General features: G+C 49.2%; 1 protein-coding gene and 1 long non-coding RNA gene across 4 annotated transcripts in view; one reads left to right on the top strand and one right to left on the bottom strand.

The window, feature by feature from the left end:
• Positions 1-27896, bottom strand: LOC144582560 (uncharacterized). The gene is made up of 2 exons (XR_013535523.1): positions 27794-27896; positions 1-3153 (listed from the first exon to the last, which is right to left on the bottom strand). It is a non-coding gene; the product is annotated as an uncharacterized LOC144582560 (long non-coding RNA).
• SHB (SH2 domain containing adaptor protein B) overlaps positions 26120-27972 on the top strand; it is a 149622-nt gene continuing 147769 nt past the window's right edge. For 2 of the 3 annotated variants that reach the window (XR_013535467.1, XM_003732012.6), the window contains exon 1: positions 26120-27399. Coding sequence is in view for 2 of the 3 variants with exons in the window: in XM_003732012.6 (XP_003732060.2) it covers positions 26683-27399 (717 nt within the window). In the remaining variant the exon portion in view is untranslated. The remainder of the gene's footprint in view (positions 27400-27972) is intronic. The other variant, XM_078372629.1, reaches the window with a different exon arrangement.

Raw genomic sequence — 27972 nt, 5'->3', positions numbered from 1 at the left:
TAGTCAGCACTCAAAGCACGTTAGCTTTGATCATTCATTTATTCATTCATTGAATCAGCAAACATTCACAAAGTATGTACATCAGGCACAGGTGAGACTATATTGGGGACGACGAAGAAAAGGAATTTAGATACAGTCCTTGCCCTTGATTTGCCTCCAGTGTAGTGGGGGAAACAGACTTATATGCAACTAAACGTAAACCAAAATAGGAAAATACGCAAAGCACCATATGCAAGAGGGCAGAAAGAAAGGAAGAAATTATTTGTTGGGGAAACGTCTTCTCAAAAATGTAGCCTGTAAGCTGGACCTATAAGTCAGTGTAAGATTCAAGAAACTGTAAGATTTAAGAGGCTGGAGGGGGTCTCTTCCTGATGGAAGCTGAGCCTAGAAATATGTGCATACTTGGGAAATGAAGAGAAGTGCTATGTCCCTGGGTTAGGGCTGCCAGAGAAAAATACAGGATGCCCAGTTAAGTTTGAATTTCAAATAAACAAACACATTTTCAGTACAAATACGTCCCAAATATACAAAAAAATCATTGCTTACCTAAAACTCAAATACAATATAACTGGGCATCCTACGATTTCATTTGCTAACTCTGGCAGCCCTACCCTGGGGTGAGACTAAACCTGCTTTCAAACCTGTGACCTAGGTCACAGTTCTGGGTTCCCCCCTCACGCAATTTCTGGTTTGCTACTTTCATGAGTCATTTGGCATTCTTGACCCTGGGCTTCACAGGGACCTTTATGAACTGTCAGCAAATCATTTGGTGTCACCTTGTTATTAAGGGTTCCTGTCCCCAACCCCCAGGCAGAGATGAATGAAAACATCTCACATTTGTTCACCCTGTTGAAGGTCACTGTGTCTTCCATTTTTAGGTTGGTGTCTTGATTTTTCTGAGATCATATCTCTTTTTCTTCCCTTTGAGATTCATTAACATCACGAGGGGAAGGAATTCATTCCCTTCATGGCTGTCGGGAAGAGGGGTGGGCAGCGGGGGAATCCAGCAGAATGATGTGTCTGAAGCCTGCAGCACTGGCTGTGAGGTGCATTGAAAGGACCAGGTCTTCAGGGTGGGCCCGGAGCTGCTACAGGCTGATGTCGTTTTGTGCCGGCTTTTGGGGCATGCCTAGCTTCCACCCAAGCTGGGCCTTCCAGAGGTTATCAGCAGTGAGAGAAGCAGCTGCTAAACCTTCACCTACAGAAGAGTAGCCAGGGCAATCTGCAACCAAGTCAGAGGCTGAGGACATAAAAGGCAGTCCTCGGGACCCTCCCCTCATCCATAAAACATGCCAGGCAAAGTCATTTCACGCCCCAGCATCCACCCACTGTTCCAGAAAGGTACACCTATTCATCTTCCTCAAAAATGTTTATGGAGAGGAATTATCAGCAAGAGAAAACAAATCCTCGGGTGAGATAGTACCCTTTGTGGGCTATCTATTTCAGTGGAACCTTGACCATGGGGATGATGTCTGGCTTGGCTGTGGTATGCCTGAGAGCACCAGGGAGAGACAGCCTTTAGAAAAATCCCTGGGGCTGGGGGATTCTGCCACCCTGGTACCTGCCTATGTGACAGCTTAGCAGAAAGATAGTTGTTGAAATGAAGTTTCTGAGATTAAAGGAAAGTGGAAGGGGGTGTTCTTTTCTTGTTGATACACTCAAGGCTGAAGCTGTCAGGCCAGAAGACATGAGACAAAAACTAATAATGAAAACAAATGACCCCCACCTCAACTCAGCTGCCTCAAGCAGGACAATTTTTCTCATCAGGTGCCACAGACACAGAACAGAGGACTTACGAGTTTCTCAAGGGCCTTGAAAAAGGTTTCATGCACTGCCAAAATTCTCATTGACTCCAAGATGCAAAATGAAAATTCCGCAGTCAAAATGTAATGAAATGTTCTGCAATTCTGTATTACATCAGCTCTATACATCGTTATACTTGGTATCTGTAATTTTTTACATTTGAAAACAATTAGCAGATTATTTCACTTCAAGGAATTCCTAACTATGTACAATGATTGCTAAGAAATCATAGCTATTGAAAATAAAATTAGCAAAATAATCCTCAAAGCAAAATTATTAAAATGCCCCCCAAATTATTTTAGAGAAAATGAATTGCACTTCCCTCAGTGGGATGTGGGGGCATTTTGGTGTGGGCTACATCATGGGTCAGTGCGTCTAGAAATTAGACTGCTCAGCTTCTACAAAGGTCTTTGAACAACCCTGGTCCTATGGGGTCAGAGCCCCATCAGAAGTTGTAAAGAGAGCAGGTATACACAGAGAAACACATGGCCTTTTGCAGCCAACTAACTGTTTTGTTCATGTAACTCAGAGACCATTGAAACTGAAAGGAACCCTGGTCATCATGGTGCCCTGTGCAAAGGTGGGCTGGTCTCTCAGTCTCCAGACATCGAACTTATTTGGTAAAATAAGACACCTGAGGCTCAGAGAGGGAGAGGTCACACCTAAAGTCACACAGTACAAGCTTTCTTTAGGGGCCACAGATGCGGGACTGAGGAACTACAAGGTTAGAGATCAGATTCCAGACCCCTCCCAGACTCAGCCCTTGCCACTGTATCTGGGCTTCCTGCTTCCTTCTCCAGGACACTTCATGCCCACTTTTGGCAGAATATCTGGGCCTCTGAACATTCGCCCACTGGTTTAATTTTGGAGAGTCTAGCTCATATTTTTAGATGTTTGTCGATGTTTGCCATCCATTTGTTCATCCTTGGGCTTTCTTAACCTTGGTCCAGGCACGCTGCTTCCTGGGCCTTCTGGTTGGAGGCCCACCTTATCCTGTGCAAATCACGTAGGCCAAGATGTCCTTTCCAGCCCAGGCTCAACTAGCAGACCACACGGCCACAGCGACATTTTGGCACCTGGACCATGCCCTCGGTCGCCCCCTTGTGGCCATTGGGAGAGGTGCACCGCCTGGGACTCGGTCCACCCATGTGTGCCAAGTACATTTGAGCCAGCTTGATTATTCTTTCTGGAAGGGCTTCCGTATTCCTGGATGACTGTTACTTGGGCAGCATTACTCTCCCCCACTCCTGCTCTTCCATTTAATTGCCCATGGCAGCCTCTGCCTCCCTGTTTGAGCCATTGGTCCACCAACTCCCAAGGACTCTTGAGCACCAGTCGAAAGCGATAAACCTGTAGATAAGGATGCAGAGGAGATGTCAGATGCAGTCCATGATGGGAAGTTACAGACAATAAAGGCCAGTCAAAATGCTCACCAAAAATTTAAAAATAATTTGAAGTTCAAATTATGCTGTGCCAAGAACTTCAAGAATTAAGAAATGGTGGCTGGGCGTGGTGGCTCATGCCTGTAATCCCAACGCTTTGGGAGGCCAAAGCAAGCAGATCACGAGGTTAGGAGTTCGAGACCAGCCTGACCAACATGGTGATACCCCGTCTCTACTAAAAATACAAAAATTAGCTGGGCATGGTGGCACGTGCCTGGAATCCCAGCTAATCAGGAGGCTGAGGCCGGAGAGTAGCTTGAACCCAGAAGGCAGAGGTTGCAGTGAGCCAAGATCGCACCATTGCACTCCAGCCTGGGTAACAGAGTGAGACCCCACCTCAAAAAAAAAAAAAAAAAAAAAGAATTAATAAATGGTGTAAAGTGGCTGGGGAGGCCCCTGGAGAGAAAAAGAATCAAATTGGTCTTCGAGAGACAGGACGTCTTTTTAAAACAGAAGAAAGGACAAATAGCATTCTGGAAGAAAACAAAAGCCGTGAGAAGCAACAACTAACAGCCTGGGTAACATGGGGAAACCCCATCTCTACCAAAGATACAAAAAATTAGCCGGGCGTGGTGGCGCGCACCTGTGGATGCAGCCACTTTGGAGGCTGAGGCAGGAGGATCACTTGAGCCCCAGGAAGTCAAAGCTTCAGTGAGCCAAGATTGCACCACTGCACTGCAGCCTGGGTGACAGAGTGAGACCCAGTCCCAAAAAATAAAAAAAAAGTAAAAAAAAAAATAGAAGTAGTAACTAAGGTAGAATTATGGCTTAGATACTATTTTTAAGGAAAAGATCAATGGAGATGAACTCTTTCTTATTATCTTCTCCAGGTGCTCAGATTCCTTTGTTAGTTCTTGTTTGTAAAGCATGCACCACACTCTGACTCTGTGATGTTTACGTGGTCTCCCTTCTGATGTTCATTAAGACCCTCTTGGTTGCAAGTAACAGAAATCCAACTTAAATTAGCTAGGGCGACAAAGAAATGTATGGATGGAAATAACTGAGAAGGACATGGATAACACTGCATAAGGTATGCCTTCAAATCCAGGGTTGGCACAATAGGATCAGTGCACTCTCTCTTTCTCCTCTTTTTCAGCTGTTTTTTGCTCTGCTTTTCACCCTTTGGGGGCCTCATTCTCTCCTACCACAGCTGGGCTTCCTCTAAGAGTCAGGGATAACAGCTTCCAAGGTAACCCGTTTCACGTCCTTACAGCTGTGACCCCAGGGGCAAGAAAATGTCTTCCCCACTTGTCCCCAAGGAAAGCCTTTCCTTGACCAGCACCCCTTCTCTGCTCTCCCCTGGATCACAGGAGCTAGAAGCCTGGGATCTACATGTCCCAGAATCTCTGTCTTCAGAGTCCTACATTGAAAAACACCAATGAGAAGCACTTGCCAAGATCTAGAAGGTAGAAAGAAGGCAGAAGCCAGATTTTTGCTCCTCTGGCAATGTCAAACTTTGAGCTTAGGCAGACATGGCATTTTGCAACAGGTTCAAGGTATTTTCCTGAAAATCTCAGGCCTTGGGATTGGAGGCAGCTGAGATCATCCCTCCTAATTTTCTGAGTTCCTTAGAATTCCCTATCTATGAGAGCTAGTGACAAAACTAGCAGACTTCTTTGACATTTGCTTGTCCAGATTTTGCAAGCACTTGATTGCCTTCATTAAATCCTTTTCTACATGGAAGGCCTAGAGTGGTTTCTGTTTGTGGCCATACCCTAAGTGATTTATGCTTGCTCCCTTGTCCAGGAGTTGGGGTGGGGAGGATGCTAGGAGCCAAGTCAAGAGCAAATAGTCAAAGAAATGTTCAGGTAGGGGATGAGGTGAGACCATGAAGGGTGCTGAGTGTCAGACAGTCAGACTTGACGTGCTGGGGAAAAACGAAGCCAGGTGAATATGATGACAAGGGCCACATTTTAGGGCAACCCATGGTGGCATGTATGGGACAGATTAGGATGAGGGCAACAGAAAGGGGGCAGTAGCAATAGAAGTGTCCTAGAATAGGGAAATGGGAAAGTACAAAAAGGGTACATCTGACAGGTGTGTTAGAAGAAAAAATAGGATATTTTGGTATATTGTATTTAAGTACTTAATAGCGGCTGCCATTGATGAAGTTATGATTAATTACGCATCAGGTAATCTGCTAGTTTCTTTATTTGTTATAATCCTGCAAGGTCCAAACCGTCTATATATATAAAGAAGAAAACCAGGAATATTCATTGTTAGGCTCAATCAGCCCGGGACGTGAGCCAAAACTTGAGCTCTCCTCTGCTGCCCTTCACAGCCTACATTCATCCCACCCAACTGGGCTGCCTTTCTTTCCATTCTGAGCCTTTTTCTTTTTCTTTTCTTTCTTTCTTTTTTTTTTTTTGAGATAGAGTCTCACTCTGTCACCAGGCTGGAGTACAGTGGCACAATCTTAGCTCACTGCAACCTCTGCCTCCCGGGTTCAAGTGATTCTCCTGCCTTAGCCTCTGGAGTAGCTGGGATTATAGGCACTTCCCACCATGCCAGGCTAATATTTGTACTTTTAGTAGAGACACAGTTTCATCATGTTGGCCAGGCTGCTCTCGATCTCATGACCTCATTATCCCCCACCTCAGCCTCCCAAAGTGCTGGGATTACAGGCGTGAGCCACCGTACCGTACCTGGCTCCGGGCCCTATAACAACATAAAGGACCACTCTCGATCCTCACCTGGTAAGAGATAGATAATCGAAAGAGCAGAGCCTCTGTCCACCTGACATGAAGCTCTAAGAGGAAATGACCAAACAAATCCAAACTGACAGGTATTCTGTAAAACAACCGGCCTGGTCTCTTTAAAAAACATCAGTGTTATAAAAGACCAAAAACCAAAAAAGACTGAAATACTCTGAGATGAAAAGAGACTCAAGAGACTTGACAAGTAAATGCAGTAAGTGATCTGGATTGAATCCTGAATCAAAAAGAAAAACTATAAGAAACATTTTGTAAACAATTGGGAAAATAAAACAGATATCCGTTAAATGGTAATGTATTAATTCGAAGCTTCCCAAGTGTAATCATGGTATTATGGTTCTGTGGGAAAATGCCCATGTTCTTTGGAGATAAACTGAAATATTTAGAAGTGAATCAACACAATGTTTCCAAGTAATTCCCAGATGGATTGGCAAAATTAGGTAGGTAGGAAGGGAAGGTAGGTAGAGAATGCAGATGTGGCAAAATGCTAACAATTAAAGGGTTGGGGGGTTTCTATGCTATGCTTGCAATCTTTCAGTAGTCTGAAATTTTTCAAAATAAAAATTTGAGGGAGAAAACCTTAAATGTTTCCATTGTCCCACTCCTGCAAAATAGAAGAAAAGAGGAAGGACTTTAAGTTGAACACACCTGAGTTTACAGCAAAGGGTCTGCCACTTCCTAGCCGTGTGACCTCTGAGCCCTCAGCGGGAGGAGTGTACAGCCACACCAACCCGCCATGCCTCTGTGGGGGCTATGATAGGCACGATTGGTGTGAAGCGGGAGCTCAGTGTCTAGCAGTGTTCTCACTGTTTGTACTTGTTCTCTTCCCTTCCTCCTTTCTAATCCCCATTTCATCTGCAGAATCCATTAAACTAGGCACTGAGGGAGATTAGCTCAGGATAAATAAGGACAACCAAGGACCCTGCAGGGCACACAATTGAGACCACATGACGCCCCTGCAGGGACACTGACCACAGCCTGCCCGCCCACCTATGATGCAGACTGGCCAACCCTCTGAACATCAGACTTTTGGCTGGGGAGATTGACCAGCCAAGAGTCAGGAATGCCTCCATCCCAGAGTTTGTCACCCATAACTTGCTGGTTCATGTCACAGATGAGAACTCAGACATTAACCAGAGTTTCTCAAAGTGGGGTCCTCAGCCCATGGGCAACAGAATCAGTTGTGGCTCATGTGAAAACAGCTTCCTGAGTCCCACTCAGCTCTGTTGAGTCCGCTTCCCTGGAGTGGCTGTGGCAGCATCCATGCTAACACTGATGGCTAAGTGGCTCTGAGGCACACTCAAGTCTGAGTGCTCTTGACCTACACTGTGGCTGTGGGAGATGTGCTACCTTATTGCGAAACTGGTCCACTGGAGGAGTGAGAATTCCTGTGGTGAATAATAACATGCAAAGCCTGTATCCATCACAAAAATGTCTGTCAATAGGAGCAAACAGAAATACAAATTGACTTGTACATAAAGATAAAAGCGGGCCAGGCGCAGTGGCTCATGCCTGTAATCCCAAGACTTTGGGAGGCCGAGGCAGGTGGATCACCTGAGGTAAAGAGTTTGAGACCAGCCTGGCCAACATGGTGAAACCCTGTTTCTACTAAAAATACAAAAATTAGCCGGGCATGGTGGCAGGCACCTATAATCCCAGCTACTCGGGAGGCTAAGGCAGGAGAATCACTTGAACCCCGGAGGCAGAGATAACAGTGGGCTAAGATCATGCCACTGCACTCCAGCCTGGGCAATAAGAGCCAAACTCCATCCACCTGCCCACCTCCCCCCCCCCAAAAAAAAAAAGATAAAAGTGGGAGGCTTAGGAAGAAAGCAGTGCTCCTCTCTGTCCTGCACCAGTTTCTGACTCAAACTGTGCAAATGAGACACTGCCCAGCCTTGGACTGAGGAGGTCCATAGTCTAGAGCCCCCAAACCATCATTGTCTGCACCTTAAGACTGAAAGGATCAGAGTGGGCTCTAAGGCCTGGGCAGAAGGAGCCCCTCCACCCACCAGGACTCTGGAAAACTGCAAAAACCAACAGTTCTCTCCTCCGGACATTTGCAATATGCAGGGATTCTATCTTGTAAACCCTAAGCGATCCAGAAATCCTAATGATGAGATGCTCACTTAGATTCCGCTCCGAATCTGCCAGTGCCTCTCTGCACTGTGCCCAGCAGCCTCAGAGGACTCTTTGTGGGATGGATGCTTTGTGGACACCACTTAGGTGAAGGAAGATGACAGCAGTCATCTGGTTTCCCTGAGGGCCCTGCAAGAGCTTGTTAGTGGATGTTTGATTTGGAGGGTTCCTGGGCTTCTTCCTCTCTCTTCCAGCCCAGGAGATCAGACCATTTGGCCAGGAAGATTCCCTTCCAGTCCTGAGAATCCTCCATGCCAAACTAGCTCCTGCTCAGGGCAGGCATCTCCCCACAGGGTCTGGGTTATTTTAAGAGACTTGATATCCTGCACTCAGCCCTAGGGAGGAGAAGAAAAGGACCGACAATTGGGCGGTATCCACCCCCATCCCCAGGCTGAGAAAGATGACAGACGGCCATTTGCAACTTTAACTCTTTCTTGGCTCTGGCAAAGACCAATACATCCCACTTAGCAAAGCCTCAGATGGCAGCGCAGTAACCATTTCAATTCGAGGAAAAAAAAAAAACCAAAGTGTAGTGGGAGGAAATTATGCATGGAAAGTGACTTTTACAAATTGCCTTTAAATATTACAGCCAAAGTGAGAGTGTGGGAATTGCATCAGAACATTTTTTGGTGTGGTTTACATTGAAGAAATCAACTACTTCCTCAACTGCAGGGCTTCAAGTAATATTTCATCTTTCCAGGAACACCAACGTTTAGTTTGAAAATAAGGAAAATTGGATTAAACTCTTCAGATGTTGGGTGTTTTCCTGGCACCCTGGCACATGAAGTCATTCACAAGTATACCCAGGTGAGTTTAATCTTGGTGGTGTCAATGTTTAATGCCTTTATGTCCCTTTTTTCTTTTTCTTTTATTTTCTTTCTTTCTTCATTTTATTTTATTTTATTTTATTTTTGAGACAGGGTCTCACTCTGTCACCCCGGTGAGGCTGGAGTGCAGTGGCACAATCATGGCCCACTGCAGCCTTGACTTCCTGGGTACAAGCAATCCTCCCACCCAAGCTTCCCAAGTAGCTGGGACCATAGGTGCATGCCAACATGCCTAGTTAATATTTTATTTTATGTTTTTTGTAGAGATGGGGTTTGCCATGCCCAAGACCAACTCGGCTGGTCTCGAACTCCTGGGCTCAAGCGATCCAGCCACCTTCTCCCAAAATGCTAGGATAATAGGCATGAGCCACAGTGCCCGGCCTGTATCTTTTGTTTCAATTGTTGGAGACAGTGTGCGAAGCCCAGGTCCAGCAGCTGGGTGGGTCTAACATCTGGAGCGCTTTGCGCAGAGAGGATGCTCTGCAGGAGGATGTGGGAGGGAGGGAGAAATGGACACAGCCAGCAGGAGGAGAGTCTGCAGTGATTCTACAAAGATAAAGGTACCCTTTTGCACTGAGTGGTATGGTTTAGGGCCAGAAGCAATAACTCAAATTTAAGAACTGTGACTTGGTGGATGTCTGTTGGATTCAATCCCACACACAGTCACTGGGGCTAGCACTTGGCAGGCACTGAGCAAATCCCAGGGTGGACAGAATGAATAATGCACAGCCCCTGCTGCCTGCCCTCCAGACCTCTCTGAAGAAAAGGAAAACTACACGTCCTGGACACCTGATAATCCCAAAGCTTAATCCCCCATAGAAGAAAATCTACAGGTGCTGGTGGGAACATAGTATTTAAGTCCTCCTCAGTTGCAGAAAAACACTGCTGTGTTCTTGATCACCGCTTGCTTTTTTTTTTCTTTTTCTGTTGTGTTGAGACAGAGTTTTGCTCTGTTTTCAGGCTGGAGTGCAGTGGCACTATTTTGGCTCACTGTAACCTCTGCCTCCCAGGTCCAAGCGATCCTCCTGCCTCAGCCTCCCAAGCAGCTGGGACTACAGGCGGGTGCCACCAGGTCCAGCTAATTTTTTGTATGTTTTAGTAGAGACGATGTTTCACCGTGTTAACCAAGAAGATGGTCTTGAACTCTTGACCTCATGATCCACCCACCTCAGGGTTCCAAAGTGCTGGGATTACAGGCGTGAGCCATCATGCCCAGCCCGATCACCAAAGCAAAGAAGCTCAGCCTTCCTGCTCCATCCTGACACCTGCCTCCTCCAGTCTGTGCCAGTTCTGGCCTGATCTGAAGCAGAAGCTCCTAGCAGAAGCAAGGCCTGACCACCCACCCAGCCCTGCGGATATCCCCAAGGCCTGATTCTCTCTGCTGCCAGCCTCCTTAGAACCTGGGGCTTCCTTGGCACCTGGCTGCCCTGTGATGCCCTCCGGCCAGGCCTGATTTCTTTTCTCCCCACATTCACTTCCTCCTTGCCTAAAAGCTCCACAGTTCTTTCTGCCAGGCTCTCAGGCTGTGTGACCCAGACCTTCCTGCCCCTACATGCCCCTGTGTATTTCTAACTCTTACTATCCTAACTTGACCCATTGCCAATAAGCCCCAGGTTCCAATGGTGGCCTTCAAGACGGTTATCAGTCTGACATTTGGGACTGAAAAAGCCACTGCCCTCAGTGGATTGGCAGCCTTCATAATTTATGCTGCACTTGTCAGATGGCAGGCAGTTTGATCATCAAGATGCATTGCTGCAAAGCAATTCAACTCATTTTCTCTCCTAGCATCCACCTGTAGATCAGGCCCCTGTGTACACAGCCCCTTGAGTAAGGTCACCAGAGAAAATATACATATTCCAGACTGGAAATGTGTATTTTCTCTGGTGACCTTACTCAAGGGGTAAGTAATACTTGGATTTCAGGTAAATAAATAATATTTAGCTATAAGTATGTCCCAAGTATAGCATGGATGTCCTTTGTTGTTGCTGTTTTTGAGACACGGTCTCCCTCTGTCACCCAAGCTGAAGTGCAGTGACACAATCATGTGTCACTGCAGCCTCAACCTTCCAAGCTCAAGTAATCCTCTCACCTTAGCCTCTTGAGTACTAGGACCACAGGCTAACACAGCCATGCCCTGCTAATTTTGTTTATTTTTTTTTTTTATCTTTTTTGAGATGGAGTCTTGCTCTGTCGTCGGCCAGGCTGGAGTGCAGTGGTGCGATCTCTGTTCACTGCAACCTCCACCTCTGGGTTCAAGCGAATTCTCCTGCCTCCGTCTCCCGAGTAGCTGGGGTTCCAGGCACCCAACACCATGCCTAGCTAATTTTTGTGTTTTTAGTAAAGATGAGATTTCACCATCTTAGACAGGCTGGTCTCTAATTCCTGACCTCAAGCAATCTGCTGGCCTCAGCCTCCCAAAGTGCTGAAATTACAGGCATGAGCCACTGTGCCCATCCTAATTTTGTTTATTTTTTGTAGAGATGGGATCTTACCATGTTTCCCAGGCTGGTCTCCAATTCCTGGGCTCAAGAAATCTTCCCTGCCTTGGCTTTCCAAAGTGCTAGGCATGAGCCGCCATGCACAGCCTATTTTGTTTTTTCTAAATACGGCAGCCCTATCCTAGGACACCTCTACTATCCTGAATGGAAAACAATGATCTGCCAGCTCTCATTTTACAAACAGGGAAACTGTAGCTCCAGAGGTCACAGAGGAAGTCAGATAAGAACTCAGGGGTCTTGACCCCAGACTGGAACTCTTTGCTTCTATTACACTTAACTTTGCTAAAGGCGTATACCCTCCTCTTGCTAGAAGGTGACTGACAGTTGCCTGGAAGTGATTTCAAAGGGGTCACTGAGATCATGACTTACGACCTCTCTACTCCACCTCCTTTCTCACCTCCACCCCACTTTCTATTGCTGCAGGTATCACAGAGGCTGTCATGGGTTATGGCCATTCTGGGGCCATATCATTAATGGCCACCTCAGGGAGGAAGTGGGCTGTAAGTGGCAGGGCCAGAGACAGCTGTGAGTGAGAGCTCATAATTGGGTAACACAAGGACAAGGGATTTGAAACAGGCAAACACCAGGCAAAGCATGTTGGGAGAGGCCCACTTAATTCACAGAGACACTTGGAATTAGCTGTAAATTCTCTGGGAAGAGATCAAGGCAGCGGCATAAACAGCTCAATTAAACTGTCAGCTCAATGCTCAGTGCTTGGTAATGGTCAAAACACAGTCTTTAATCTAGATATAGAGATTATTTCTTGACCCATAATGAGATTCCTAAGATTAGTTGTACCTGATGTGGAGAGAACAACATCTGGCTCAGTGACACTGGGGACAGACTTGTATGTCAGCAGGACTGGGACTTGTGTGGAAGGGGCTAACTGGATGCCTCAACCTTCCTGAAGCCCCCTCCTGATGCCAGGAAGGCAGGGGTGAGTCATGTTCTGCTTCCTCCATTTAAGAGATCTGGGAACAGAACCCCAGAATGCATATGCTTCAAAGTATAGCAAGTCAAAAAAGTATGGCTTTGGCATAAAAACAGACACATAGACCAACAGAAAGAATAGAGTGCAGAAATAAACCCAAGTATATATGGTTAACTAATTTTTGACATAGGCACCAAGAACACACAATGGGGAAAGGATAGTCTTTTCAATAAACGATGTTGGGAAAATTGGATTTTCACATGGAAAATAGTAAAATTAGACCCTTACCTTATACCAGAAACAAAAATCAACTCAAAATAAATCAAAGACCTAAATGAAAGACCCAAAGCTACAAAACTCTTAGAAGAAAACACAAAAGAAAAAACTCCTTGACACTGGCCTTGCCAATGATTTTTTTTTTTTATCACACCAAAAAGCGTAGGCAATGAAGGCAAAAATAAACAAGTGGAACTACATCAAATTAAAAATTTTCTGCATAACAAAGGAAAAAACAAAATGAAATGGCAGCCTACAGATTGGGAGAAAACATTTGCAAACCATGTATCTGATAAGGGATTAATATTTAAAAGATGCAAGATACTCACACAACTCAACAGCAAAAGCATTTTTTGTTTGCTTTTTGTTTTTTTAATTTTTAAATAACCCGGCTTAAAAATGGGCAAAGGGCCGGGTACAGTGGCTCATGCCTATAAATTCAGTACTTTGTGAGGCAGAGGCAGGTGGATCACCTGAGGTCAGGAGTTCGAGACCAGCCTGGCCAACATGGTAAAATCCTGTCTCTACTAAAAATTCAAAGATTAGCTGGGCGTGTTGGTGAGTGCCTGTAATCCCAAATATTCGGGAGGCTGAGGCAGGAGAATTGCTTCAACTTGGGAGGCAGAGGTTGCAGTTAGCTTGAGATCACACCACTGCACCCCAGCCTGGGCAACAGAATGGACTCCATCTTCAAAAAAAAAAAAATTAACATTAAAATGGGCAAAGTGTAAGGCCAGTTACCTCTCTGGGAAGCCGAACACACCCACCTCTGCACTCAGCACCTGACTCTGCACCCGGCACCAGGCTCTGCACTCGGCACCTAACTCTGCCACATGGCTCCCCTGGAAGCCTCCGGCTGATGCAACTCTGGCCAGCTCTCACACCGGAAAACCTGCCCAACAACCCGCCAACCAATAGCAGCCCGCCCTGTCCCAATTCCGTTCCCCTGGAGCCAATCAGAGCACCCAGCTGTTGCTCGTTCCTCATAGCCATAAAAACCCTATGCCCCAGGAAGTCAGCGCGACTTCTCTGGCCCCCTTTCCCCAGACCATAGGACCTTGCCCGGGAGGTGAATACATTGGCATTTAATTTTCTTATACTGGCCTCAGTTTCCTCATTTTAAACTCAGCAATAACCCTTACAAGTTGTGCCGAAACCTGGGAGGAGTTCAAGACCCCTCCTGGGGGAAACTGACTCCTCTACCATAAGCCAAACCAGGGAGCTGCCACCTCTCTGATCATCTGCAGCCATCACTTGGTAAGACTCCTATTGCCCATAACCCTATCCTCTGTTTGCTCCAAACCTTGGGGTACCCTGTCTGTAATCACAGCCACGTCAGGGACACCTTTCCATTTCAAGCTGTGGGTCTCACAGAGAGACGTCCTGGTGCCCCTGCTCACCCATCCCTATAGATAGGAATATTGTGGAGACATCCCTATACTCCTGTCCTTCCCCATAATCACCAGTACTCAGGTGTTGAGGTCCAGGATGCCGTTCCTCACTCCTGACTACTCCACGACAGACAGTGGACTATGGGTAATCAGGAGTCCTGCCTAGACCCCAAGTCGCCATTGGGATGTCTAGTCCAAAATTTACCCAAGCTGGGCCTCTCCATAAAAAAGAAAAGGCTGCTTTTCCTCTCCACTGTGGCCTGGCACCACTATCCTCTGGACAAACAGTCCAAGTGGTCACTGTAGGGAAATTTCAATCTTGGCATTCTAACCGATTTAGACAATTTCTGTCAAGAAATGGTAAATGGTCGGAGGTCCCCTACATTCGGGCCTTCTGGTACCTTCACTCCCACCCCACCCTCTCTTCCTCTTGCACCACCGCTCAGGTGCTCCTGGCCAAAGAAACTCCCTCACTACCCTCGGCCCCTCCACCATCCTCCTCCTTTTCCGACCCTGACCCACTTGAAGAACTCTCCTTTCCACCCACCTGACCCACAAACTCTCCACCATATGCAGAACCTCAACCCCCTCCAGCTCCTCCTCTTCCTAGTCCCAACCTAACCTCTCCTGTCAGTGCTCACACCCGCTCGCACTGTGTTCCTAATGATGAAACCTCCCTCCTGTGCCCCCTTTGCGAGGTCGCTGGAGCGGAAGGCGTTGTTCGTGTACATGTTCCCTTCTCCCTCTCTGATCTATCAGCCATTGAGAAACACCTAGGGTCATTTTCCACCAATCCTACTGCTTACACCAAAGAATTCTGCTACTCACCCAGGCTTATGACCTCACCTGGCATGATACCTATGTGATTCTGTGCTCCACCCTCACCCCAGATGAGTGTGACTACATCCTTACGGCGGCCCGGGTGCACGCTGATCTCACAGAAAATCAAATGCCAGTAGGTGTGGCAGCAGTCCCTGAGGCCAACCCTAATTAGAATTATCAAACTGGTCAAGATGGCCACTGCCACCGAGACCAAATGCTACAGTGCCTCCTAGTGGGCATGCAAAGCGCAGCCCAAAAGGTAGTTAATTATGATAAGTTAAGGGAAATAAATCAGGGTCCTACTGAAAACCCCGCTGCCTTCCTCAACAGATTAACTAATGCTATGATCCTTCATACCCGGCTGGACCCAGCCTCTACTGGGGGCTACAGTCCTAGCCACCCATTTCATCTCTCAGTCAGCGGCTCACATTAGAAACAAAAAGGCTGAGGAGGGCCCCCAAACTCCCATACGAGACCTGGTAAACATAGCATTTAAAGTTTTTAATGGGCAAGAGGAAAAGGCTGAGGTCACCTGCCAGTCCTGTCTACAGCAAAAGGTAAGCCTCCAAACCCAAGCTCTTGTGGCAGCCCAGAGGCCGGCAGCCCACCAGGCGCCTGGTGGAGGGGGTCCATCAAAACCCACCAAGGACTCCGGAGGTGTTCCGCCTGGGCCCTGTTTCAATTGAGGTCAGGAGGGACACTGGGCACATCAGCGTCCATGTCCCTGACCACCTACCAAGCCCTGCCCAGACTGTAAGCAGCTTAGACATTGGTGCAGTGATTGCCCATCCCGGACTGCAGGCCCACCCACCACACCTCTATGTGGAGGGCAGGCCAGTCTGCAGGAAGTAATCCCATCGCTTGACCTTCTCGGCCTTCTGGACGACTGATGCAGCCAGGACTCGAAGACCCCCAACACCCTTGCTGAGCCCAGGGTAATGCTGCAGGTAGCAGGTAAGTCCCTTTCCTTCTTAGTGGACAAGGGGGCTACCTATTCTGTATTGCCTTCCTACTTAGGACCTAGCATAACTTCTCAGGTTTCAGTCATGGGAATTGACAGAAAGCCTTCCTGTCCTAATCAAACCCATCCTTTAGCCTGTGTCCTCGAGGGACACCCCTTTTCCCACTCTTTTTTAATTATACCCTCATGCCCAGTCTGCCTTTTAGGATGAGACATTCTCCAGACTGTGGGAGTCACTCTCCAACTCATTGGCCCCCCACAGTCAAGCCCATCATCAGCCCACTTCCTACTGCCACTCCTAACTGATGCCACACCCTGTCTTAACTCCTCACTCCAACTCCCTATCCCTCCTGACATAGTTAATCCCCTGGTATGAGATACCTTCAAGCCTGTAGTGGCCAAACATCATCCCCCGGTTAAGATACTTCTCAAAAATCCTACCCACTTTCCTTCATATCCTCAGTTACCCATCTTGAAGACCCACCATCAAGGCCTGAAGCCTATCATCACCCGCCTGCTAGCCCAGGAACTACTTATTCCTACCAGTTCCCCTTGTAACACTCCTATCTTGCTGCTCTGAAAGCCATCCAGTGGCTACTGCCTGGTTCAGGGCCTGTGCCTTATTAACGAGGCGGTGGTACCCCTCCACCCTGTAGTCCCCAACCCATACACCCTATTATCAAACATTCTCTCCACTACCTCTCATTTTACAGTTCTTGACCTCAAGGATGCCTTCTTTACTATTCCCCTTCACCCTGAGTCCTACTTTCTCTTTGCCTTCACCTGGACCGATCCTGACACCAACCTGTCACAACAGCGTACCTGGATGGTCCTGCCTCAGGGGTTCCGAGACAGCCCTCACATTTTTGGACAAGCCTTGGCAGCTGACCTTGGCTCCTGCCCCCTTCAACCCAGTCTCCTTCTCCAGTACGTAGATGACCTGTTACTTTGTAGCCCCTCCCTCTCCCTATCCCAACAGCATACTGCCACTCTCCTTAACTTTCTCCGATCTCGGGGATACCAAGTATCTCCCTCCAAAGCACAGTTATCAGTCACCTCAGTGGTCTACTTGGGCATCTGCCTCACCCCCAAAACTAAAAGCCTAATGACAGATCACCAGAAGGCCCTTCTTTCACTGCAGCCCCCGGACACTGCCGACCAGATTCTCTCCTTTTTAGGATTTGTAGGATACTTCCACCACTGGATACCTAACTTTGCCTCTCTAGCTAAACCTCTGTACATGAAGCCTTCCCCACCTCCCAGGAGACAGCAGACATGGTGGCCTCCCTCCTTAGTCAAGAAATCATCCCTCACTTTGGCCTACCTGCCACCATCCAGTTGGACAAGGGTCCAGCATTTACAGCCCAAGTAGTCCAGCTAGTTGCCAAGTCCCTCAACATGTCCTGGAAACTACACATCCCTTACCATCCTCAGTCATCAGGTAAAGTTGAACAGGCCCACAGCATCCTCAAAGACCATTTGACCAAACTTGCTATTGAGGTAAAACTCTTTTGGCCCACACTCCTACCTCTTGCCCTGGCCCGGATCCGGGCCACCCCACGGGGGCCAATGGGCCTTAGCCCCTTCAAACTGCTGTATGGCTGGCCTTTTCTGGTGTCGCATAATTTCCCTGTAAAACCCCCCCTCCACTGGCTTCCTACCTTCCCTTCCTCTCCCTTCTCTGCCACCTGCTTAGGGAGCACACGGACCGCACCCTCCCTGTTGTTCCAGGACTGGAGGACCCCCACCCAGCAACATCTCTCCAACCAGGTGACAGCATTCTTCTCCGGGAGCTCAAACCAGGATCTTTGCAGCCCAGGTGGTTGGGACCTCACATTGTTATCCTAACCACCCCCACAGTGGCCAAACTCCAGGGTCACACTCCATGGTACCATGTGTCCTGCCTCAAGCTGGCCCCCCAAAATGATCAGTGGAAATCTGAACCCCTGGGTCCCACTCGCCTCTACCTCACCCATTGCCCCGACCCATCACCCCCTAACCCTTCAGAGCCTCCTCCTGACAGTAATTCTGATATCCCCTCTTGAAGCCAGTTCGTATGCATGGCACTTTTAAGTTCAAGAGTCATGGGTAGATGGTACTTCCACCCGCACTCAATATCTAGCACAGGGTGACTGCCCAACAAAAGGCTGTCAGGCACCCATAACCATCATGATCCCAACCTCTAAAAGTGGTGTTCTTAGAGAAGCTTCACATTATCAACTAGGTCTGTGCTTCCTCTATGACCAGCTCCATGACTACTGTCACTGATGGAACACCACGTATGGAGGATGTCCCTGTTACCAATACAAAATCCACAGGCCATGGCCCTCGCCCTCTCCAGTCTTCTGACCCTCTGGCCCAATGGAACCCTTCAACTCACAATTCGGGACCTGTAGAACAACCGATGGACCTCTGGTGCCTTTGGCTGGGTAGTGGCACCCTAGGCTACAGTGTCACCTCAGCCACTCAACTAAAGGACAAGCTTTGCATGGCTATCGAAGCATCGGACACCTCCCTGGCCTCCCTCCAGCGACAAATCATGTCACTGGCCCAGGTAACACTCCAGAACCGACGGGCCCTTGACCTGCTGACAGCAGAAAAGGGAGGTACCTGTCTGTTTCTTCAGGAGCAGTGCTGCTGTTACATCAATGAAACTGGCCTTGTAGAAGAAAATGCCAACACTCTCTATTGCCTCCAAGAGGACCTCCGCAAGAAGCAGAATGCATCAGTGTCGCCTCTTAACTGGTGGCAATCCCTCATGCTTACCTGGTTAACCCCTATTATCACTCCCATCATCGTAGTTTTCTTCTGTTGATGCTAGCCCCTTTTTTCCTCAGGTTTTTACAGGCCCACATGAGAGAAGTTTCCAGGGTGGCGGTAAACCAGATGCTACTTCACCCCTATGTCCGACTCCCAACTGAGGCACCAGCCAATTGACCCTTCTCCCTCACCCCACCCCTATTCAGCAGGAAGTAGCCAGAAAAGAAGCAGCATCCTATATCATCAAAAGGGTTGGAATGTAAGGCCGGTTGTCTTGCTGGGAGGCCAGACACACCCACCTCTGCACTCAGCACCTGACTCTGCACCCGGCACCAGGCTCTGCACTCAGCACTTAGCTCTGCCACATGGCTCCCCTGGAAGGCTCTGGCTGATGCAACCCCTGGCCGGCTCTCACACTGAAAAATCCGCCCAGCAACCTGCCAACCAATAGCGGCCTGCCCTGTCCCAATCCCACTCCCCTGGAGCCAATCAGAGCCCTCAGCTGTTGCTCGTTCCTCACAGCCATAAAAACCCCAGCTCCAGGAAGTCAGCGCGACTTCTCTGGCCCCCTTTCCCCAGACCATAGAACCTTGCCAGGGAGCTGAATAAATTGGCATTCAATTTTCTTATACTGGCCTCAGTTTCCTCATTTTAAACTTGGCAATAACCATTACACAAAAGACCTAAATGGACATTTCTCCAAAGAAGACATAAAAAATGGCCGACGTATATAGGAAAGATACTCAACATCACTAAACAGGGAAATGCAAATTAAAACCACAGTGAGATACTGCCTCCCACCTCTCAGGAGGGCTATTATCAAAGAGGAGATACCAAGTGTGGGTGAGGGTGTGGAGAAATGGGAACCTTTGCACACTATTGATGGGAATGCAAATTAGTGCAGCCATTATGGAAAAGGGTATCCAAGTTCCTCAAAAACATTAAAACTAGAACTGCCATGATCCAGTAAGTTCTCTTCTGGGTATATACCCAAAGAAAATGAAATCAGCACCTCACAGAGAGGGTGAACTTCCATTGCAGCATTATTCACAATAGCCAAGATACAGAATTAACCTAACATTCAGTCAATGGATGAATGGATTAAAAAATTTTGGTAGATACTCCCTTTACTCTGATGTGATACATGTTGCATGCCTGTATTAAAATATCTCATGTATCCCATAAATACAAACACTTACTACATACCCATAAAAATTTAATATATACTGAGTGCAGTGGCTCATGTCTGTAATCTCAGCACTTTGGGGAGGCCAAGGTGGACAGATCACTTGAGCCCAGGAGTTCAAAACCAGCCTGGGCAACATGGCAAGACCCTGTCTCTACAAAAAACTTAAAAATTAGTCTGGCCATGGTGGCACGCAGCTGTAGTCCCAGCTACTCAGGAAGCTGAGATGGGAGGATCACTTGAGCCTGGGAGGTTGTGGCTGCAGTGAGCTGAGATCACGCCACTGTTCTCCAGCCTGGGTGACAGAGCAAGACCCTGCCAAAAATAAACAAATAAATAAAAACTAAAAACAAAAATTATGTACATGCAATGGGACATTATTCAGCTTTCGAGAAGGAGATATTGCCATTTGTGACAACATGGATTAACCTGGAAGATATTCTACTAAATGAAATAAGTCAGATACAGAAAGACAAATACTGCATGATCTCGCTTGTATATGGAATCTGTTTTTAGAGAAAGTTGAATACATAGAAACAGAGAGCAGAATGGTGGTTACCAGAGGAGGGGAGAGGACGATGTGGGAGAGAATGGGGAGATGTAGGTCAAAGGGTACAGATATGTAGAAAAAATAAACCTACAGCTATAATATATAGCATGAGGATTCAAGCTAATAATATTGCACTGTATATTGGATATTTGCCAAGAGAGTAGATTTTAGGTGCTCTTACCACATACAAAAAGGTAACTATGTAAGATGATGTGTTAACTTGCTTAACTTGACTGTAGAAATTATTTTACTATTTATATGTATATCAAAAATCATGTTGTACATTTTACATAAATATTTTAAAATACAGTAAGACTGGCATGCTCCTACTTCCAGGCCAAGGCTAGCAAGGTGAAGTGGACAGAGATGCCTAGCTGTTACCTTCTGTTCTTCCATCCTCCACCATCTCAATCACTTCCATCCACTCATTCATTCAACAAAGAGTTATCATGTGCCTGCTGAGTATGACTAGAGGCACTATTCTGGACACTGGAGCTATGCAGTGAACAAAAGTGCAAACATCTCTTTCCCACTGTGGGGCAAGACAAAGAATAAACAAGAAATATAAGTAAAATATACAGTAGTAATGAGGATGAGAGTTCTTGGGAAAATAAAATGAGAAGACGGATGGCAAGTGTTGAGTAGGGACTACAATTCTAGACACTGGGCCCAGGGGAGGCCACACTGAGCATGTGCCATTTAAATAAAGACCTGAAGGAAGTGAAGGGTGAGCCATGGGGATAGCTGAGGAAAAACACTCTAGGCAGAGGAGACAGCAGTGCGAAGCCCTCAAGGCACAAGTGGGCCTAGAGGCTTCAAGGAACAGCAAAGAGGCATCCTGGCTACAGCAGGAGAGAGAAGACGGTGTAAGAGGAGGTTAGGAATTTAAGGGGACCAAGTCATATAAGGCTTTATGGGCCACTGTAGGAATTTATCACATTTCCTCTTAGGAAGATGAGGATTCCAGGTGGGATTTGAAGAGAGGAAAGACATAATCAGACCCATTTTTAATAGGATCACTGGCTGCTGGGCTGAGATGGAAGCAGGGAAAATAGGTAAGAGACTCCCATGATAATCCAGGAAAGATATGAAGGAGTCTTGGTCCAGGGTGGCAGCAGTGGAGGGGGTGAGAAGTGAGTGGCAAGGCTCTGCATATGTTTTGCCAATGGGCTGGATGAAGTACCAACGAACTAAGGGGTCAAGGGTGACAGAGGTTTTTGCTTCAGAACTTTGCTGAGCTCTAATAACTCCAAAATCTACACCCCCAGCCCAGACTTGTGCCCTGACCCTATACAGGTAGCTAATGCCAAATCAACCACCTTCTCCTTCCTCCAGTATTACCTTTCACTGGGAAGTGGTTTTGGTCACCACTCACTAAGTGCCCCAAAGGCAAAGACTAGAGAGTCAGGCAGAGTCTGTCCTCTAAAATGACTTAACACCCTTTCACTGCTTCAACATTATTTATTCATTCAACAAAAGTATTGAGTTCCTTCTTGCATTATGTAACCTCCTCTGCACCATTTTCTGGTTCTTTAACATTCCTTTAACTGCTCTGCCTACTTTCTGTCTCTCCCCATAAAATATATCTTCCACACTCCTTCCCAAATAATCTTTATAAAATGCAGAAAAGATTAGATAATTAATTTCCTTGCTCAAAGATCTTCACTGGCTCCCTATTGCCTACAAGATAAAAAATTCTCCAGAGTTTGATATTCAAAGCTCTTCCTGATGGGGTAGTCTATCTTTCTACCACTACCCACCATTCCATGCATTCACAGATTCTGAGCTACTCCCACTCCACTTGACAATTCACTATGGTCCAAGTGGTTTACTTCTGTGCCTGCTTCTGTGCCTTTCATGACATTGCTCCCTCTGTCTGGAATTCTCTTGTCTACTACCATATCATAATGCTACTCACTCTTTAAGGCCCAGACCTGGTATCACCTCTACTAAGAACCCACTAAGATCTACCCCGCCTCATGATTAAAATCTCCCTTCACCATAGCCCCACAGCTCTTTGTCCCTTGCTCTGTCTTGCACTTCTCTTGTCTTGCCTTGGATAATTACTGGGGACAGACTGGTCTAAATCATCTCTGCATCCCCTGGGGCCTGGCACACAGACAGGGGACTGACATTAACATTCAATGGACTGAACTGAATAATGTTACCTAAAATAAGTAGAGTCTGTTGGGTTGGTAGCCCTATTTTTCTAGACCTGTACAAATGGCATAGCCTTCCTCCGTATAGAAGGAGGTGTAGACAAAGGAGATACCATGCCCCTGGCAGCCTTGGGTGCTCTTGGCCTAAAGGGAGAAGCTGAGATAGAACAGAAACAGGACCATACTCAACCCTTCCAATAAGAAAACTAGGGTGGGACTGGGGAGGACATGAAAAGCAAAAATTCCCCCCAAAAATGATGGGCACAGTTTACAGCATCAGATAATGTTGAGTTTGTGATGTCAAGAGACTGAGCACCAATCCACTCGTCCCAGCGTGCCCTCTGTAAAATGGAGTGGCTGGATCTTTGCAAAGAGAGTCCGTCCAGCTCTTACTTCCTGTAGTGCTCTAATACTTCTACAATTGTTTGTCTTCCTAAACCATTTGACATCGTCCTTAGGAAGGTTTTTCTATTCCCTTCAGAATGATTATTTCAGATTCTGAGTCATGGATGGTTGTCTCTACAAGCTCCCAAAGGAAAACACCCATGCGGTTTTTGCCTGCTTGAGGTAAATACCACCTTAGGCCAGCCACCCCATCTGTAAACCAGGAATAACACCAGATTGCAGGGATGTTGAGGAGGGTTAATTATATACAGAGTATCTAAGGGTTGAGCAGATACACAAGTGTTCTGAAGGTTCTTGGCATAATACTATAGCATTACAATAATTCTGGCTTGCAAATTATACCCCAGCAGAGGTATCACATGAGAAAGTGGATCCGACCCTATGGCCTGCTAAAAATGACATGGAAAAAATAAGATATAAAATATAACTCCTCTTCTTGAACCTTTGAAAAAGGCAGAGTTAGTGCAAGGCACATGCAGGTAGCAAGATTCCAGATTCTGGAGACTTTCTTGTCTCAGGTGGCCTGGCCTATTGCCAGGATCTGAGCACAGAAGTAGAAATAGGAAGGAAGGGAGCTGGGAAGGATTTGTGGTTGGATAAAGGTGGGGTGTAAGACAGGGATGTCCTTCCTTTTCACATTCTCTCTTTCTCCCTTTTCTGTCTTTTCTTTCTTCTCTTTCCTTCCTTCCTTCCCTTTCTTTCTCTCTCTCTCTCTTTCTGTCATCTCGCTCTGTTGCCCAGGCTGGAGTGCAGTGGCACAATCTCAGCTCACTGAAACCTCTGTCTCCTAAATTCAAGCAATTCTTCTGCCTCAGCCTCCCAAGTAGCTGGGACTACAGGCACATACCACCATGCCCAGCTAATTTTTTTTTTGCATTTTTATTAGAGATGGGGTTTCACCATATTGGCCAGACTGGTCTTGAACTCCTGACCTTGTGATCCACCCACCTCGGCTTCCCAAAGTGCTGGGATTACAGGCATGAGCCACCGTGCCCAGCCACCTTTCAGGTTTTCTACTGGGGCCTCCTTATATGCAAGCTAATTAAGTGCCAATGTGGCAGAGGAGCAATTTAAAGGGTAACAGAGGTATTTAAGTCTAGGGATATCCGAAATGAACATCCTAGTCAGGTTAACTTCTGGGCTAACCTCTCTGCATGCACCAGACACATCACACACACACACACACACACACACACACACACCCCTTAGATTATGTCCTGTGAAATGCTAAGTAAATAGATCACAGGCAATAAAGAAGCTGTGTAGTTGGTGATAGCATCTGTGACTGTGGGATGTCACATGGTGGGTTTGGAAAATTCGATTGGCCATAGAGGATGACAACACTGTGTGACCAAGGAGGGAAAGGGCAAATAGCTTGATTCTGGAAGAACAAATTTGAAGTTAATTCCACTTTACCACTGTGTGTGGCTGAGCAGATAGAGGTCAGGCTTCGCAATAAGACTGACTTGGAGTACTGCTTTTATCACTTCTGTGCTGTGGCCTCAGGCATGAGTCTGGGTGGGTTAGAGAGGAAACAGTAACAGCTCTCAGGCCTTCCCAGTCCAAATGTCTCAGACTGAAAGTTGACCACCACTTCCAGTGGGGCCAGAACTATAATCTGATCAAAAGAGCCCCTGGCCTTGCTGTCTGCATTCACAGGTTCCACTGTTACTACAGGGTACAGGAAAAATAGACTCCCCAAAGCACATCTAGAATAGATGAACACCAAATACAGACGATTGATTTGGGCTATTGTTTTAGTAAATCAATATTCTTAAGAGAATTTCTCAGCTCTCAGGTGCTCACACCTTAGGGTTAAGCCACAGTTTGGGGCTTGCCAAGACAAATTCAAAGTAACACCAGACCTCATGGCAGCTACTTCATTTTCAGGCAGCATTTCCCTTTCAACAGGGAACTTTCTGCCTCCCCTGGGTGCAGACCCCAGGAAAAGTTACACAGAGCAAATCGTGCTTCTCCTTGGGCCTGTTTCCTCAATTTTGGCTAATAATCAAAGGATGATCAGAAATCGCAAAGAAAAAACTCTTGGAAATGACATATTTATGGTGCCACCTGACTCAGGAGCTGGCATCCAAGTGTACCTGACTTTCCGCTAGGCCTCAGTTTCTCCATGTAAAATGAGGTCCTTTTTTTTTTTTAGATGGAATCTCACTCTGTCGCCCAGGTTGGAGTGCAGTGGCAAGATCTCGGCTCACTGCAAACTTCACCTTCCGGGTTCAAGCAATTGCTTGCCTCAGCCTCCCCAGTAGCTGGGATTACAGGTGCCTGCCACTACGCCCGGGTTATTTTTCTTTTTTTAGTAGTGACGGGGTTTCACCAGCTTGGCCAGGCTGATCTTGAACTCCTGACCTCGTGATCCACCTGCCTCGGCCTCCCGAAGTGCTGGGATTGCACCGCCCCAAGCAGAGGTCCTGTATTAAATGGAACACTGCTAGCTCCTACAACATAAGGCATTAAACGTTCCCACAACTTGCTCCGCCAGGCTGGCAGTGAACAGGGCGAAAGCCTCGACTTCCTCAGAGGTGAAAAGGTAGGCAAACATTCCGACCTCCCCTAGCCTTGCTCTCGGATTGGTGCTGGGCCCGACTCCCACCGCCTATCCCGGCCGCATCGGTCATCTGGACTGCTAATACACTCATTAGCATAAAGATTCCTTCGAAGACCTGGCTCACGGGGCTGAACCGGAGTCTGTCCCTTTAAGGAGAAGAAGAGACAGCCACTCTGTCCCCTAAGGACACTCGGCACTGCATTTCCTCCACACAGGCCACGCTGTAAACTAGAAAGGTTCCGTGTTAATCCACCCCCACCCCTCAACCCCAATAGGGAGATCCCTGGAGTGAACAACGCGCGGGTCCCGCGGGACTGCGGACAGGTTTGGCCTCTGGGCTTAGCACACTCGGCCAGGCAACCTCTAGCAGGAGGCGGCGGCGGGCGGCAGGGGAGGCGGAGCCGGCCGCGCGGCGGGACCCCAGCGCCCTGGGGCAAGACCCTGGTACTGGCGCCGGGGCGGCCGCGGGAGGTGGCGCATGCGGAAGCAGAGAGGTGCGCCCGCCCGGGCCCCCGAGCGCGAGGGGGGTGGGGCTTGGGCCTCGGCCCCCGGCCAGGCTCGCGGGGGTGGGCGGGGCTGGGTCTGCGGGGGCGGGCCGCGCGCGCGGGCTCCGGGAGGGCGGGGCGGCGGCGCGGGGCGGGCTCTGGCGGCCTGAGTGTCACACACGAGGCAGCTCGGGAGGCGGCGGCAGTGGCAGCGACAGGCGCCGCCGGGACGGGCACGGGCGCGCGGGCTCGGGCGGGCGCCGGCTGCCTCCCTCCGTCGCTCGCTGTCTGTCCTGGCCGCATTCTCCCCGGCTGTGGGGCCGAGCTCGCCCCAGCGCTCGCAGGAAGGAAGAAGGGAGCGAAGGACGCCAAGAAGTTCCCGCGGCAGCGGCAGAGCCCGGCCAAGGCGGAGGCTGCGGCTCCGACGGGGCAGGAGCGCGCTCCACCGCGTCCGCGGCGGGGGGCGCTCGGACCTTCCGCTCTCCCCCGGGCAGTGGGCCGGGACCCCATGAGACGGGCCCACGAGGGGCGCGAGATCCCTAGCTCAGGCGGCGCTAAGCGGAGGGCGGTGTTGCAGCTGCCGGAGCCGGAGAGCGGCCGGCAGGAGGCGGCGGCCTCGAGAACTTGAACTTGGCGTCGGGAGCTGGCGCCCCGGACACCCACCGCCGGGGCCGGGGCGCCGAGGGACCTGGGTGGCAGCGCTGTCCCCCGAATGGCCGCGGCGGCGGACCAGGCTACCGCGCCGCCGCCCTAGGCGGCCACTCGCCATGGCCAAGTGGCTGAACAAGTACTTCAGCTTGGGCAACAGCAAGACCAAGAGTCCCCCGCAGCCGCCGCGGCCAGACTACCGCGAGCAGCGGCGCCGGGGCGAGCGGCCCTCGCAGCAACCCCAGGCCGTGCCTCAGGCCTCCTCCGCCGCCTCGGCGTCCTGCGGTCCCGCCACCGCCTCCTGCTTCTCGGCCTCTTCGGGCTCGCTGCCCGACGACAGCGGCAGCACCAGCGACCTCATCCGCGCCTACCGCGCGCAGAAGGAGCGCGACTTCGAGGACCCCTACAACGGGCCCGGCTCGTCGCTGCGCAAACTGCGCGCCATGTGCCGCCTGGACTACTGCGGCGGCGGCGGGGAGCCAGGCGGGGTCCAGCGCGCCTTCTCGGCCTCGTCCGCGTCGGGCGCCGCGGGCTGTTGCTGCGCCTCCTCGGGTGCGGGGGCAGCCGCGTCCTCGTCCTCGTCCTCCGGCTCCCCACACCTCTACCGCAGCAGCAGCGAGCGGAGGCCCGCCACGCCGGCCGAGGTGCGCTACATCTCCCCCAAGCACCGCCTCATCAAAGTGGAGAGCGCCGCGGGCGGCGGGGCCGGGGACCCTCTGGGGGGCGCCTGCGCGGGCGGCCGTACCTGGAGCCCGACGGCTTGCGGAGGCAAGAAACTGCTCAACAAGTGCGCCGCCTCAGCTGCGGAGGAGAGCGGGGCCGGCAAGAAGGACAAGGTAAGGTGCCCCTTGGTCTCTTCCTGAGGTTCTAGAGCCACCGTGCGCCCGGGGAAACCGAGGCACCCACCGCTCTCGTAGCGAGCCCCTACTTCAGCTTCGGCCTAGGACCCTGGGTCGGGGCTGGGGTGCTGCTTCCCGATTCTGCCCCCTCCCGCGCTCTTTCCCCGGGACAGGCGGCCTCCTGACCCCACCTCTTTTGCTGCTGCTCCCAGAACATCCCTTCTCTGAGCCCATTGCCCTAGCGAGAGCTCCCGGCCTAGCCTTGCCCCAGGAAAACGGACCCAGCCAGCCTTCCGGCTGCCAAGGAGTAAAGTCAGAGTCAGAGCTGTCGTGGACTTTAAAGAGCTTTGACTCCTGATTCCCCCTACTCCAGTCCCCACCCTCCACTCACGCTCTAGGTGGGGAACTGAGGTCCAGAGCAAGAAAGGGACTCTCCTAATATTAGACAGCATTCTCGGTGGCAGATCCGGACCGGCTGTCTGCAGCGTGTATCTGTCAATCCCTCGAGGCCGCCCTGCCCGGCCCTGCCCCGCCCCACCCCCAGCTCCAGGATTCCAAATCCGGGCTGCC

Source organism: Callithrix jacchus, chromosome 1, assembly GCF_049354715.1.
Source record: "Callithrix jacchus isolate 240 chromosome 1, calJac240_pri, whole genome shotgun sequence".
Classification (NCBI taxonomy): domain Eukaryota; kingdom Metazoa; phylum Chordata; class Mammalia; order Primates; family Cebidae; genus Callithrix; species Callithrix jacchus.
The sequence above is the reverse complement of the archived record's forward strand: the minus strand, read 5'-3'. Positions and strand labels throughout refer to the sequence as shown.